Raw genomic sequence first — 13,074 nt, 5'->3', positions numbered from 1 at the left:
TGAACATGCCTTAAGTGTAGTGAGCGTGTTACTCCAGTGCTAACATCTCTATACTGGTTACCAGTGAGATTCTAGTTAGTCCACACTAATACAGGTTCATTTACTACAACAACAACAGTTTTTGTTTCAAAAGTTTTCTATCCATATTAATGTTTTCAGATCAATTGCTGAAAGTTTGTCATCAATACTGAAACAGCCAAAATGAATAAATATTTCATATTGGCTATGTGCATTTGATAGCCAGAAGTACTGTTTACAGAGCAGATGTAAAGTAAATTGAAATACTAAAAGCGTAGAAAAAACAGAGTACCTGAAGAAAATGCTAAACAGGACTTCTTTGTTTTGAAAGACATACCAACATAAAGAAATTTGATAGATGAGAGGAGATCAATCAGTCCATCGAGTTTGCTTGTTCATCTAGTCACTAAGCGGTCTCTGTACAACTGCTTTTAAAGATTACATACAAGTATAAGGTAGGCAATGTCACAAAAATCTGGACTGGGAGTCATGTCAAATTTAAATATAGCAAAACATTAAAATGTATCATGGTGCAATGAAGGTCAGCTAGTTCTATAAAGTTAGGAGAGGACTGATCTGCCAGTAAAGACGAGATCATAGATAAAACTTTATTTGTCCCTAGGGGGAAATTAAAGGACATTATTGTCACAGTGTTTCAGCTGCTGCTTGATGTCATAACAATCATTCACTGATATTTTGGAAAAGATCTGCCTATTCACACTGCTATGTGAGATATTGTATTTACAGATTTAATCATTTAGGAGAATGTTTTGGAAAATATTTACTTTAAGTGCTCAAAAAATATGTTTCAGTATGGATGGAAGGCCAAAACAAATTTAAAAAAAAAAAAAAAAAAAAAAAAAAAAAAGAAAGAAATGCATTAGTGTCAGCTAGGTTTAAAATAAAGGGTGACTGACTGTGCATGTTTTTAGTCTATGCTACCAAAGCATTAGAATGGTCTTCTTCCATTAAAAGATTATCAGAATTGACACATACTGTTCTAAGGATGTCAGACTTGCTTTAGTCGCTTAGCTTCTTCTAGTTTTAACATTTATGTTTGACTAGCCATGTGTGCCCAACTACGTTGCGCATGTTAAAGTTGTCTGTGAAGGGCTCCCTGTTTAAACGCGGCTGCCAGTCGTGAACTGGGCCCTTCGTCGCACAGCATTATGATTTTTTATAAGGGAAACAAAATTACAAAACAAAACCCTTGGACATTAATTCGATAGGAACGGCCTACTCGGAATCACTGTCCGAATAGTAATTATGTGGTGGTGGAGGAGCATTTCTGCTTCTCTCCGTTCACAGTCCGTCTCGTTTTCATGACGCTGTCGTTTCCTCTCACGATCTCTTCTCAACCTTTCTCCAATCTCGTAGGTTGCTTTGTGGCAATCCAATGAGTAAGGAAGAACCAATGCTTCTTTCTTGAACTCCAAACGCCGACTGATGGAAAATCACAGAAGTGTGTCCGACTTATATACTCTGACTGCCGACTCCAAGAAGTGGGTGAACATTCGATTTGGACAAAGTGCTGCCAACCACAGTCGATAGAAATTACAAAAAAAACACAGTCTCGACAATGAAGCAGGTGTCGACGCCAGATCTAAACACAAAGAGTGGTATCGACAGTGTTTGTAAACAAAGTAACAACCAAGGTGTTGTGTATTCAGCCAGTACAAACAGCACGTAGTCTCCTTTAGTTCAATCCTCTTTAATCACCACACTCCAACCTCATCCAACGATCCTCCCCCTCACTTCCTCTCCTCCTCCATCACTACTGCCCTCTACTGAACACAGCAGGAACACCACACAAGGCAGTGAAGTCGTGGACAAACAAAGATCAAGATCCAAATGAAGATTATATATAAAGATTATTTGCTCCTTGCATGATTTTGTTTGCAACACTTGGTTTAGGTACGCAAGGTAGAAATAAAGAGTTTGTTTGCCTACTAATTAGTGTAAACCTGTAGTTCTGCACTCCAGTACTGTAGCCAGCAAAGGACTACACTGGTGTGCCCTACTGGATTTCTACAGTAGGATCTCCAACAGGTTAAATGATCAGCTCAGGGTCACAAAGTAAGTCAGTAGTAGAGTCTGAACCCGTGACCTCCTGGTTTACATCTCCCAAAACCATACCCAGTTACCCTGTCTCTGTTCTGCATGCATCTTATTTAAGTAGAAGTTCTGATTTTTTTGTGTTGTGTGTTTTCTTTTTCATTTTTGGTGCAGTGGCTTAATATTTTCTGAGAACCAAGGATCACTTAAAGCTGTAAATTGTGCTAATCTTGAGTGTGCTTGAAACTGTGTGCGAGGCTTTTTTTTAGCAGAAATGAAAGTCTGTCCAACTTTTCTAAACCATAGTAGTGACGGCAACTGTAAAGGAAGTGCTTCTTATAATTGTGAAAAGCAGTTTGTAATTTTACTCTTTCTTCATCACCCACACTCCTGTGGGAGCTGCAAGCCCCTCAACGTAATGCCCCTTGCAAACGTGCAGCTTTCACTCTGCCAGTGCTGCAACCATGGCTTTGAGTTTTACAATTCCTTTAGTAATTACTGTTGTGTCAGTGTAACTTTTCATTAATTTGAGAGCTGTGGGAAACTGATGCTTGTTCACTCACAACCAGTTTAGCTGCCAGTTACCCTAACACACACACACACACACACACACATACACATGTCTTTATAATGGGAAGGAAAACAGAATACCTGAAAACTCATTCAGGCACACAGGCCTTATTTTGTGTTTGTACTTAATTTAGATCACTTTGCAGAGATCTGTTTTCACATTAACACTGAATAATCTTTTTCTGCTGATCAGTGTCAAAAAAGCCACTGTACTTGTGTGTCTGCTGAAAACATTTGGAGATAATATAATACCAGCAAAGGTTTTACATTTTTATGAATTTGTGAGGGTCTAATTAAGAACTCATTTAAAGAAAATTGGCAGAATACAAATTGATTAAATAGTATTTCCCAAGAACATATGACTAACATTATTGCTGTTCTTGAAAATGTAGTCATTTACACAAGTTTGTACTGCGTTTTGCAACATAATGATTGCGAAGTGTCACTGTTAGAGTAGGGGATCTTCATGTTCTACCACAGGATTCATACAATTCATAATTGCTTTAATCCTAAACTTGAGAGAGAGTTTTGTAGGTGCCACAGTGAATAAGTAAAACTTGCCATCATTTAAAATAGTGCCAAAAGCAGCTCACCCATTAGTTTGGATGGGATGTTGGTACACAGTCTTCCAGTGTGTTTGTTAGGGAGTAACAGGGTTATGGAGTCAGTACATAAAACCTTTGACTCTGACTCTGAGACAGTGTCCAGTACCTCCAACTCTTCTTTTTGTAATTCGACTAATACAAGGGGGCTCCGCCCCCCTGCTCGCTTCGCTTGCCTACCCCCGGCGTTGGGTATCCTGAAATACATTAGTCGAGCTCGTTTGTTTTGGAGCCGTGCCCACTTTGCCGCGGCATTTCAGACACGCATTGTAGGCGCCTGCGTTCATTGATTTTATCCAGGCGGGCTCGTGTTTGTATATTCGTCAGTCGAGCTCGTTCGTTTTGAACCCGTGCCTGCTTTGCTTCCGCAGGTTCAGACGCGCATTGTAGGTGCCTGCGTTCATTGATCTTATCCAGGTGGGCTCGTGTTTGTATCGTTGAGCTGTATTGTGTTTGAATTTGGTGTAAAGCGTTCAGCGGTTTGTACAATTCCAAGCAGCACATTATTCCTAACTTCACTCCGCAGTAGTGCCACTCACAATATGGCGGTGACGCCTGCGTCTTCACTCCGCAGTAGTGCCACTCACAATATGGCGGTGATGTCTGCGGCTTCCGTACTATGTTTGTGGACCTGTGAGGCCTCCGTAGCATCTTACGTGTGACTTTGAGGGGAGGGGGGGGGGTGCAGCGCAGAATCCTCTTTTTTGTGTGGTTGTGTCGTTAGTGGTAGCTATGGGTGCGTTGTTGCTTCATTTCTCATGTTAGTTGAGCTGTTTCGTTCTTGGTCCGTGACTCCTTCGTTCGCGGTGGATACGACTTCGCTTGCGGGTCTATGAGACGCGAGCCTGCGCAGTATGTCTCATGGTCCCATCGCCATGTCCCTGCGTCCATATCCGGTTTATTCTCGGTTAGTAATATGGAGATATATATATATATATATATATTAATCTATATTATAATCTATAATACAGTGGAACCTAGGTTTTTTGAGTAACTTGGTTTACGAGTGTTTTACAAGACGAGCAAAAATTTTTAATAAATTTTGACTTGATAAACGAGCGAGGTCTTGCAGTACGAGTAGTATGTATACGCTTTGTCTGCTGAGTGTAATGTGATCACAACTGAGCTGATAGTTCTTCTCTCTGTCTCGCTGCGGGATTGTGGGCAATCGTCTCCTATTCTCCGTCTGAGTCGGCACGCCTCACTCATATAGTCAGCATCAGTACAAGCGTATACTGTTTACTACAGCATTAGCATTGTGACTGTGTGTGCTCGCGCGTGCGTGTGTGCTGTGCCGTGCGAGTCCCTGTCTTGCACCCTAAAACACGAAGCTGAGTCTCAGTACTTTAGCACCACCAGCTTTATTCAGCTTGAAACAGCAACAGCGTGGTTATTTATACACAGACACAGCAATCAGGCAGGACCCTGCACATTTATAATGTTCCTTGTATCACCCATCGACGGCAGGCGCATATGGCATGTCCGAGATCTTTTCGGATTCGCTTTTACGGCGAACTGCTACAGCGCTGGGAGACTGCAATTGCTTTGGGACGTTCTTCCGCGTGTCGTCCCGTTGGGTGCAATCCCACAACAGTTTAGAAACTCACTCACACCAGCCACGATTCTTTTCAAAGGTAAAGTGCAGGTTAATTTGTTTTATGTATTTTTACTTTATATTTTGTATTAATCATTTTTATATGAATAGTTTTGGGTTGTGGAACGAATTATCTGAGTTTCCATTATTTCTTATGGGGAAATTCACTTTGATATACGAGTGGTTTGGACTGCGAGTACGTTTCGGGAACGAATTATGCTCGCAAACCTTGGTTCCAGTGTGTGTGTGTGTGTGTGTGTGTGTATGTATGTATGTATGTATGTAATGTATGTATGTATGTATGTATGTAATATATGTGTGTATATATATATATATATATATATATATATATATATATATATATATATATATATACTATACTATACTATACTATGTTGATTGACAGCATACAAGATACAAAGCACTTCATCACTACCAGTGTGAATAATTAGGCTAAACGTTGTTGGAATGCTGCCATTGCTTACAAACCCTGAGTAACATTAAACGTAAAGGTAAACTAATAAAGCTGAAAAAGAAGCTTTATTTTTTATCAAAAGTCTAGAAGAAATAATAGTTTAATTGAATCACCATATGTGAAACTGAAAATTTTAACACCTTTATATTACAGTTTACATTTTGTCATAGTTGGAGTCTTCAGTAACTCAATAATTGTTCCAACTCCATGACTCCGACTCATCAGCCCAGGGGAGGAGGGAATCATAGGGGATTTGGAAACTTCTATTGTGTAATTATGTTTTTCACATAACTTTGAAATTTTATGGCATGACACTTTTTATGACGGTGGTTCAGGGGCAGGATTTTAAGTTTACAATTTTATAGTTGCAAACCACTACTGGAAATGTGTGTTATGGATGGTATACAGTATGGTATGTTTTATGTGATTTGGTCGTAATGAACTGTGCTCATTGGTACATAGGAAATAGAAAAATAACAGGGTTTCTTTCTTCTGCAGGCATCATTCTTAACAAAGAAATTGAATATTGGCGGGAAGCGAGTAAATCTTGCAATATGGGTAAGTTGTTTTATTTCACCTTCATTTATAGTTTATTTTTGTTTGATGTTCTTCAAAGAGTACAGACTTAGTGCTCTTGCAAAACCTTAGAGCTATAATTCAATAACAAAAATAGTTTAACCTAACTTTTTTGCTTGTGTATGTAAATGACGTATGGTTTACCAGAGCAATTTCAAATTTGCTTAGTATAAGCAAATCATGACAATTCAAGTCCGTTAACATTATACCTGATAAACAGCAAACTGACAGGAGAGGAGAAGAACACAGAAACTCCAGTAAACAGCTTCACTGGAAAAACTAAAGCCCTGAAGGTCCATGGTTGTTGAATGCAAAGTCAGATATAGCCCCGGTACTGATGTCCTGGGTCATAAAACCCAAGTATACTTGTAGTCGCTTCTATGAAAAACAGTAGTAGTTGGAAAATATAGCAGTGGCACCATGATACCAAATTGAGAAATGTAAATGAGGTAGTTCAGAATGATTGTCACACTAGTACAGTTGTGCAGCTACAGTAAGTAACAAAATGGTAATGTGCACGGTTGCACAGCAGCTCTAGTCAGGTTATGTGGGACTAAAATTAGGAAGTATTCAGCCTGGATTTAAAAGCAGAGACCAAAATACCATCTTTTGTACAAGTAGTCAGATTTTTCCATGGCTTTTAGGCCCAAAACTTTATAACTGTTATTTTATTAACATTATTGAGATTGTGATACATGCTCCAGCTTGCTTGTAATGTTCAGATAGATAGATAGATATGTAGGGCCAAGGCCATTTAAAGCTTTACACACACCAATAACCCTCAACATTAAAACCACTGGCCTAATATTGTTTAGGTTTGGCTCATGCTGCCAAAACAGCTGAAACCCGTCGAGGCATGGACTCCACAAGATCTCTGAAGGTGTCCTATATTATCTGGAAGAAAGACATTTGCAGCAGATCCTTTAAATCCTGTACGTTACTAGGTGGGGCCTCCATAGATTATTGTTTTTTCCAGCACATCCCGAAGATGCTTGAGTGGTTTGAAATCTGGGGGATTTGGAGGCCTACTCAACAACCTGAATTCTTTGTCATGACCCTCAAACCATTCCTAAACAATTTGTGTAGTATGGTAGGGCGCATTATCCTGCTTGAAAGAGGCCACTGCCATCAGGGATCAGGGGCATATGTATATGTATACATTTATCATGCAGAGCTTTAATAGTTTTAGTAAGTTAGTGTGTGGCAGATATTTTTATGGCATAGCAGGTAGTGCTGAATAGGCCAGAATTTCATTGAGCACTTTGGCAGTAAAGGACAGCACTTTGCACTGCTAAGGCAAACCCATCTCAGAATCTGGTTTTAGAAGCTCAGTGATCCATATGATCCCATTTGTCTTTTTTTTCGCTTCTGAATGAATATAATCATTTGTGTAGCTATCATCCATTTAAATTCTGTAGTACTTTTCCCTTCCATTTATCTTTTCAGTCAAAATTGACTTTTGCCATACATAGAAAACACTTTTATAACAAGCACTCCCCGGTTTTCACTAAAGCACTACTGCCATTCATTAACTTTTATTATATCTTGCATTTTTAAATGCTTCTGCATTTGAAACACTGACCTTTTTCAGGGTGAAGTTCATTATATCTAACCTACTCTGACAAGCTTTCAGTGAATTCAGCAATAAGTGATAAGATGAACTGGAATTTAAACGGAGAACTGCACTGAATCAGAACTCTCTTTGTTGTTTCTTTTATTTAAGTCTATTACTAGAATTCAAATAAGGTACATAAATACTGCAAAATGTAGTGTATTAAAAACACATTATAAAATATAATTAAATATAATTACACAGTGGGTAGCAAATATATTTGGACATTGAGGTGATATGGGTTAGTTTTGTTCTATATTCACATCCTTATGTATTCTAGGTGAAAAGAAGAATATGTGACTAAAGTACAGATTTTCAGCTTTTATTTCTGGACAGTGTTTTTCACATTAAATGACATTTGTTGTGTTTAGATGTATTGAGCCAAATGTCTGACAGGTGGTTCTGTATGTAGAACTCCAAGTATGTACGGTTGGCTGAAGTCATTGGAGTTTGCATTTGGACTTGGCATCAAAGATACAAAAACAAAATGAAAACTACAGAACTGTTTATGATTGAAAATCAAAAGTTTTTGAAAATCAGATTAAAGCAAATACAGATCATTAATTATTGGTGAGAAACTCTGCATTCCCATATCCACTGTATGGAATATTTTGAGAAAGAAGGAAACTATTAGAGGTGTAAGCATTTTCAATGAGCAGGCCATCTAGGGAAGACCACAGCAGCTGATGACCGGAGTATTGTTAGAGATAAGAAGAGAAGCCCAAAAATTACATTCAAAGATATAAGACAATCTTCAGGGTGCAGGGCTGAAAGTGTCAGAATTCAGATGACTTGAAGAAGATGGCTACACTACAAGATGCAAACTTCTCATCTGCACCAAGAACAGAAAGGATAGGCTGGAATCTGCAAAGAAGTTGAAAGATGAGCTAGGAGGGCTCTGGAGCAAAGTTTTATGGACAGAAGAGGTAAAGCTGGGAAGGGAAATGTGTGGAGAAAGAGAGGGCCTGCAAATGATCATAAGCGTACAAGTTCATCTGTGAAGCATGGAGGAGGAGGAGGAGGCATCATCATGGCTTTGGCATGCACAGAAACTTCCGGAACTGTCTCACTGGTTTTTTTTTTTTTTAACTGATGGTGTAGCAGCTGGATGAATGCTGAAATGTACTGATAATCTTCCAAATCAATTCTTCTAAGCTTACTAGATGGAGGTTCAAATTGCAGCAAGACAATGGCCAACCAAGAAGTTAATCAGAAATAGAGTGAAAAGATATGAACTGGATGAGTCAATTCAAACTCAATTGAGAATGCATCTCATCTACTGAAGAAGTAACTGAACTCTGAAAAGCCCCTACTTAAAGAGGCTGGCTGTCATTAAAGCTTTACAGATCAAGCCAAATAAAGTTCACAAGAGTCTAGGGATATCGACTGGTCACAGACTTGGGCAGCTAAGGGATATGCAACCAAATACTAACTTTAACTAATTTTATTTGGCTTCAGATTTCATTTGTCCCAATGCTTCTACATAGCTGAAATTGGGGGACTAAACACTTTTTTTTTTTTTAAATATTGTTTGCATATGTAAAACATTGCCCAGAAATAAAAGCCAACATTATGCCCTTTAGTTTCATATTCATCTTTTTACCAGAAAAAAACATTATCAAAAATAAGATTTTTTCACTTGTCTTTTTAATATTATGGAATTTGCTTAAGTTTGCTATTCCTTCAATTTAAAAACTTTTATCTGATTATTTATTTTTAGTTAACACTTGATATCTTTATTCTTTTTCATTGTACTATTGTTCTGTTGTTTTATTCATGATTGTGTTTCCCTCATGTGTCTTCAGCATTTAATGATACTTCACAAAGATTTGGAATCCACTTCTGAATGGTAACCCTAAAAGAAGGTCGGCAGACACGATTGCTGTATCTGCAGTTAGTGTTAGTGGCTGGAGAAGCACCTGAACCCTCTTATAAAGGCAGAGATGTATGCATTTCATATACTGGATTAGCCTGCGATGTTTTAATAACTTTGTTTTTTTAATGTGAGGTTGCTTGCAGTTTCTTTTTGATTGAAACAAAAATGAAGGGATGTATGTGGGTTTTCTGTTATGTTTAATTAGTGGTCTGTCACATCACTGGCCCAATAAGCAAGTCATGCTATGTAAGTGCTATGGGCAGAAATAAGGTGGTGACCACAATGAAGGTAATGTCAAGTTTTGAAAAATTATTTTGTGGTGCTCAAAAACATTTAATAAAATGTATCCAAGAACAAACAAGACTTATTAAGAATTAAACCAGAATGTAAATAAAAAGCTTTTGTTGACCCTGAAATGGTGTATTCTGTTAATGTATTATTGTTTTTTTCATCTCTTGATACTTACAGGATACAGCAGGTCAGGAAAGGTTCCATGCTCTTGGTCCCATTTATTACAGAGACTCCAATGGTGCGATATTAGTATATGACATCACAGATGAGGACTCATTTCAAAAGGTAAGCACACATATAAACACTTCAGCGTTTAACATTTTAAGAACACAGTCCGCCCCCCAGTATAGTTAATCTATTTTGTACCTGCTAATACAGTTTGGCGATGCAGGGAATCAAAGCCAGTCCTGGCAGTGTTAGGTGCAAGTTAGTATCGCAGGACACACATTTCTTGCACAATAGGCCAATTTAGAGTTTCTAATTCATGTAACCTGCACCTCTTGAACAAAGCTGGGATACCTGAATGAAGACCTATACAAATAAGGAGAGAAACTCTACTCGGGCAATACTCTGCACCAGGGTTCAAACTGAAGACTCTGGAGTTGTGACTAATCAGTACTAACCACTGTAGCAGACAATTATGTGAGTGAAAAAATAGGCTGCAGTGTAAATGTCAATACTAAACCATGCTTGCAAATCTTGAGGTGTTAAGGTCTTTTCACACTGGACATAAAATCATGTTTAAATAGCAATTTAAAAGAATAACAAAATACTGACCAAAAACTTGAATCATTTATCTCGGTTTTTTGTCTTTATGTTTAAAATGTAAAATACGCGTTAGTTTAGGCATGGCTAATTTTAGATAAGAATTTGATGCTGATGGCAGGAATTTCAGAGTTAATGATGCCACATATTAAAGTAAGTGATGTGTTTTTTGGCAATTAACAAGTGAAATTTAAAAAGCTCTGCGGTGGGTTGGCACCCTGCCCAGGATTGGTTCCCTGCCTTGTGCCCTGTGTTGGCTGGGATTGGCTCCAGCAGACCCCCGTGACCCTGTGTTCGGATTCAGCAGGTTGGAAAATGGATGGATGGATGGAATTTAAAAAGCTGATTTTTTTGTTTTCTTTTACTCCTCCCTATTTGTTAGTTAAATGCTTTCTGTGGCTGTTGTTGTGTAATTTTGGTTCCAAACATCAGAATAAACTACCATACTTAATTAAATAAAAGCTAAGATGTGATCTGATTATTTTACTCAACAATGATAACATGAAATCGAATGAAGACATTTCTTCTTGCACCCATCTTGCCATTTTCAAAATCTGCTTAATGCAGTTTGGACTTTTCTAGCAGCATCAAGGACAAGGCAGTATGATCTGGGATTCCACTCTGTCACAGGGCACACAAATGCACGCTCTCAAGTCCTTAGTTAACGTAACAAGCCTTTCTCTGGCCATTTTTTATAGTTGGTAATGTTGATCTGGCCAATCTTATGCATTAACCATCTCGCTTAGCAGAAGATGTTTTTCAAAGATGCATTTTTTGTAATTGTAATATGACCAAACTGTGCGCTGAGCTTACTCTTGAGCATGCAACGTATATTTGGCCATGTGAAAAGCAATCTTGCCTCAAATCAATGCCAACCTTTTGTAGGGTCTGTCCCTGAGACTTATTAATTGTCATTGTGAAGCAGAGCCTTACTGGAAATTGGAGGTGTTGGAATTGAAATGGGAGATCAGAGGGTATAACGGGGATGCGAGGAATAAAAACTCTCTCCCCTGAGCCACCGCCAGTAAAAAATAGTTGCCTCAATTAGGTTCTTTTGCAAGCATGTGACCTGAAGTCTCGTGCCATTACAAAGTAACATTATTGGTGCCCAACCTTCAAAATTAGATTATGCTCAGGAGTGCCTGGAGGATTCAGAGTGTGGACCGAGTTGCAGGCTATGGACATATATATGTACGTAAGTAGGATTCAGTTATCGTTGGGAACCCGCGTACCAAATTTCTTGAAGATGGGCCCATTAAGTAACAAAGACCATTGGAAAGTTCAATATGGCGGCCGACAGTGGTGTCATACTACCGAAATAAGTATGTACATCGGTTTCGGTTAGCGCAGGGAAGCCGCCTACCAAATTTCGTGAAGATGGGGCCATAAATAAGAAAGTTTAACATGGCGGACGTTGTCGACCGTTATGACGGTTATGTGTAGAATTTCGAAATGCAACCTGCTTAATTTTTGTAAGTAAGCTGTAAGGAATGAGCCTGCCAAATTTCAGCCTTTTACCTACACGGGAAGTTGGAGAGTTTAGTGATGAGTGAGTCAGTGAGGGCTTTGCCTTTTATTAGTATAGATGTATATGTGTATGTATACTGTATTTATATGTGTGTGTGTGTGTGTGTGTGTGTGTGTGTGTGTGTGTTTGTGTGTGTGTGTGTGTGTGTGTGTTGTATGTATGTATGTATGTATGTATGTATGTGTGTATGTATATATATATATATATATATATATATATATATATATATATATATATATATATATATATATATATATATATATATATATATATATATATATATATATATATAATATATATACTAGGGGGCTCCGCCCCCTGCTCGCTTCGCTCGCCAACCCCTGGTGTTGGGAATGACAAAGAGCGTGATGTATGAATGAGATATAGAATAGTGTGACGGTGTAGATGATGCAAATAGAAAGCAAACAATAAAGTGTGTGGCACAGTGTAAAGGTTTATTTGAAAATTTCTTTTTACACGCCGTTTAAGTGTAAAAGGTAATTCCAGCTCAGAACTTGTAAGGTCATTTAAGATGGTTATTGTTGTGATCAGAGTCAAGTTTGTCAGAGCTTAGAAAGAGTTGTGTCTTTCCAGGAAGTAATGGAATGACTTGGGTATTTATGTTTTCCACATTAATATTTTTTGGACATAATATAGTGCGTTGTGTTAAAAGGGGCATTTGGTCTAATGAGATTGCTGTTCCAAATCTCTCTGTAACTAAGTCATCGCAGATAAAGGCTTGAGGAATTGTAATAATATGTGGCTGAAGTCCATCTGTATTGGTGAGTGTTCCATCTCTCAGTTGTAATAAGCAATTGTTATGATCTGGTTCTGGACATCGTATCTTTTTTACTAACTGTATCTTTTGAAAGCAATGCCAATTGTCTGCGTATTTTAAGGTGCACTGAACAATAGCTGAGTGCATGGCATCTGGAAGAATAGCTAATCACTGTCTAAAATCTCCTCCTCATAAAAGTACCTTTCCTCCAAATCGAATATTATTATTCATAAACGTTTGTTCATGCCATTGAACATTCATCAATAAACAACATTTTTTCAAGACGGATGTCACGTGCAGTGCCACCGTTAATGTTCATAGTGGATTCCGATTT

The 13,074-nt window shown here is 38.2% G+C and overlaps 1 protein-coding gene across 2 annotated transcripts in view; it reads left to right on the top strand.

The window, feature by feature from the left end:
* Positions 1 to 13,074, top strand: part of rab21 (RAB21, member RAS oncogene family) — a 79,247-nt gene that overhangs the window by 41,764 nt on the left and 24,409 nt on the right. For both annotated transcript variants that reach the window (XM_028818472.2, XM_028818464.2), the window contains 2 exons: positions 5,813 to 5,872; positions 9,847 to 9,954. In XM_028818472.2, the coding sequence (XP_028674305.1) occupies positions 5,813 to 5,872; positions 9,847 to 9,954 (168 nt within the window). The remainder of the gene's footprint in view (positions 1 to 5,812; positions 5,873 to 9,846; positions 9,955 to 13,074) is intronic.

Source organism: Erpetoichthys calabaricus, chromosome 1 (genome assembly GCF_900747795.2).
Source record: "Erpetoichthys calabaricus chromosome 1, fErpCal1.3, whole genome shotgun sequence".
Classification (NCBI taxonomy): Eukaryota; Metazoa; Chordata; class Cladistia; order Polypteriformes; family Polypteridae; genus Erpetoichthys; species Erpetoichthys calabaricus.
The sequence above is the reverse complement of the archived record's forward strand: the minus strand, read 5'-3'. Positions and strand labels throughout refer to the sequence as shown.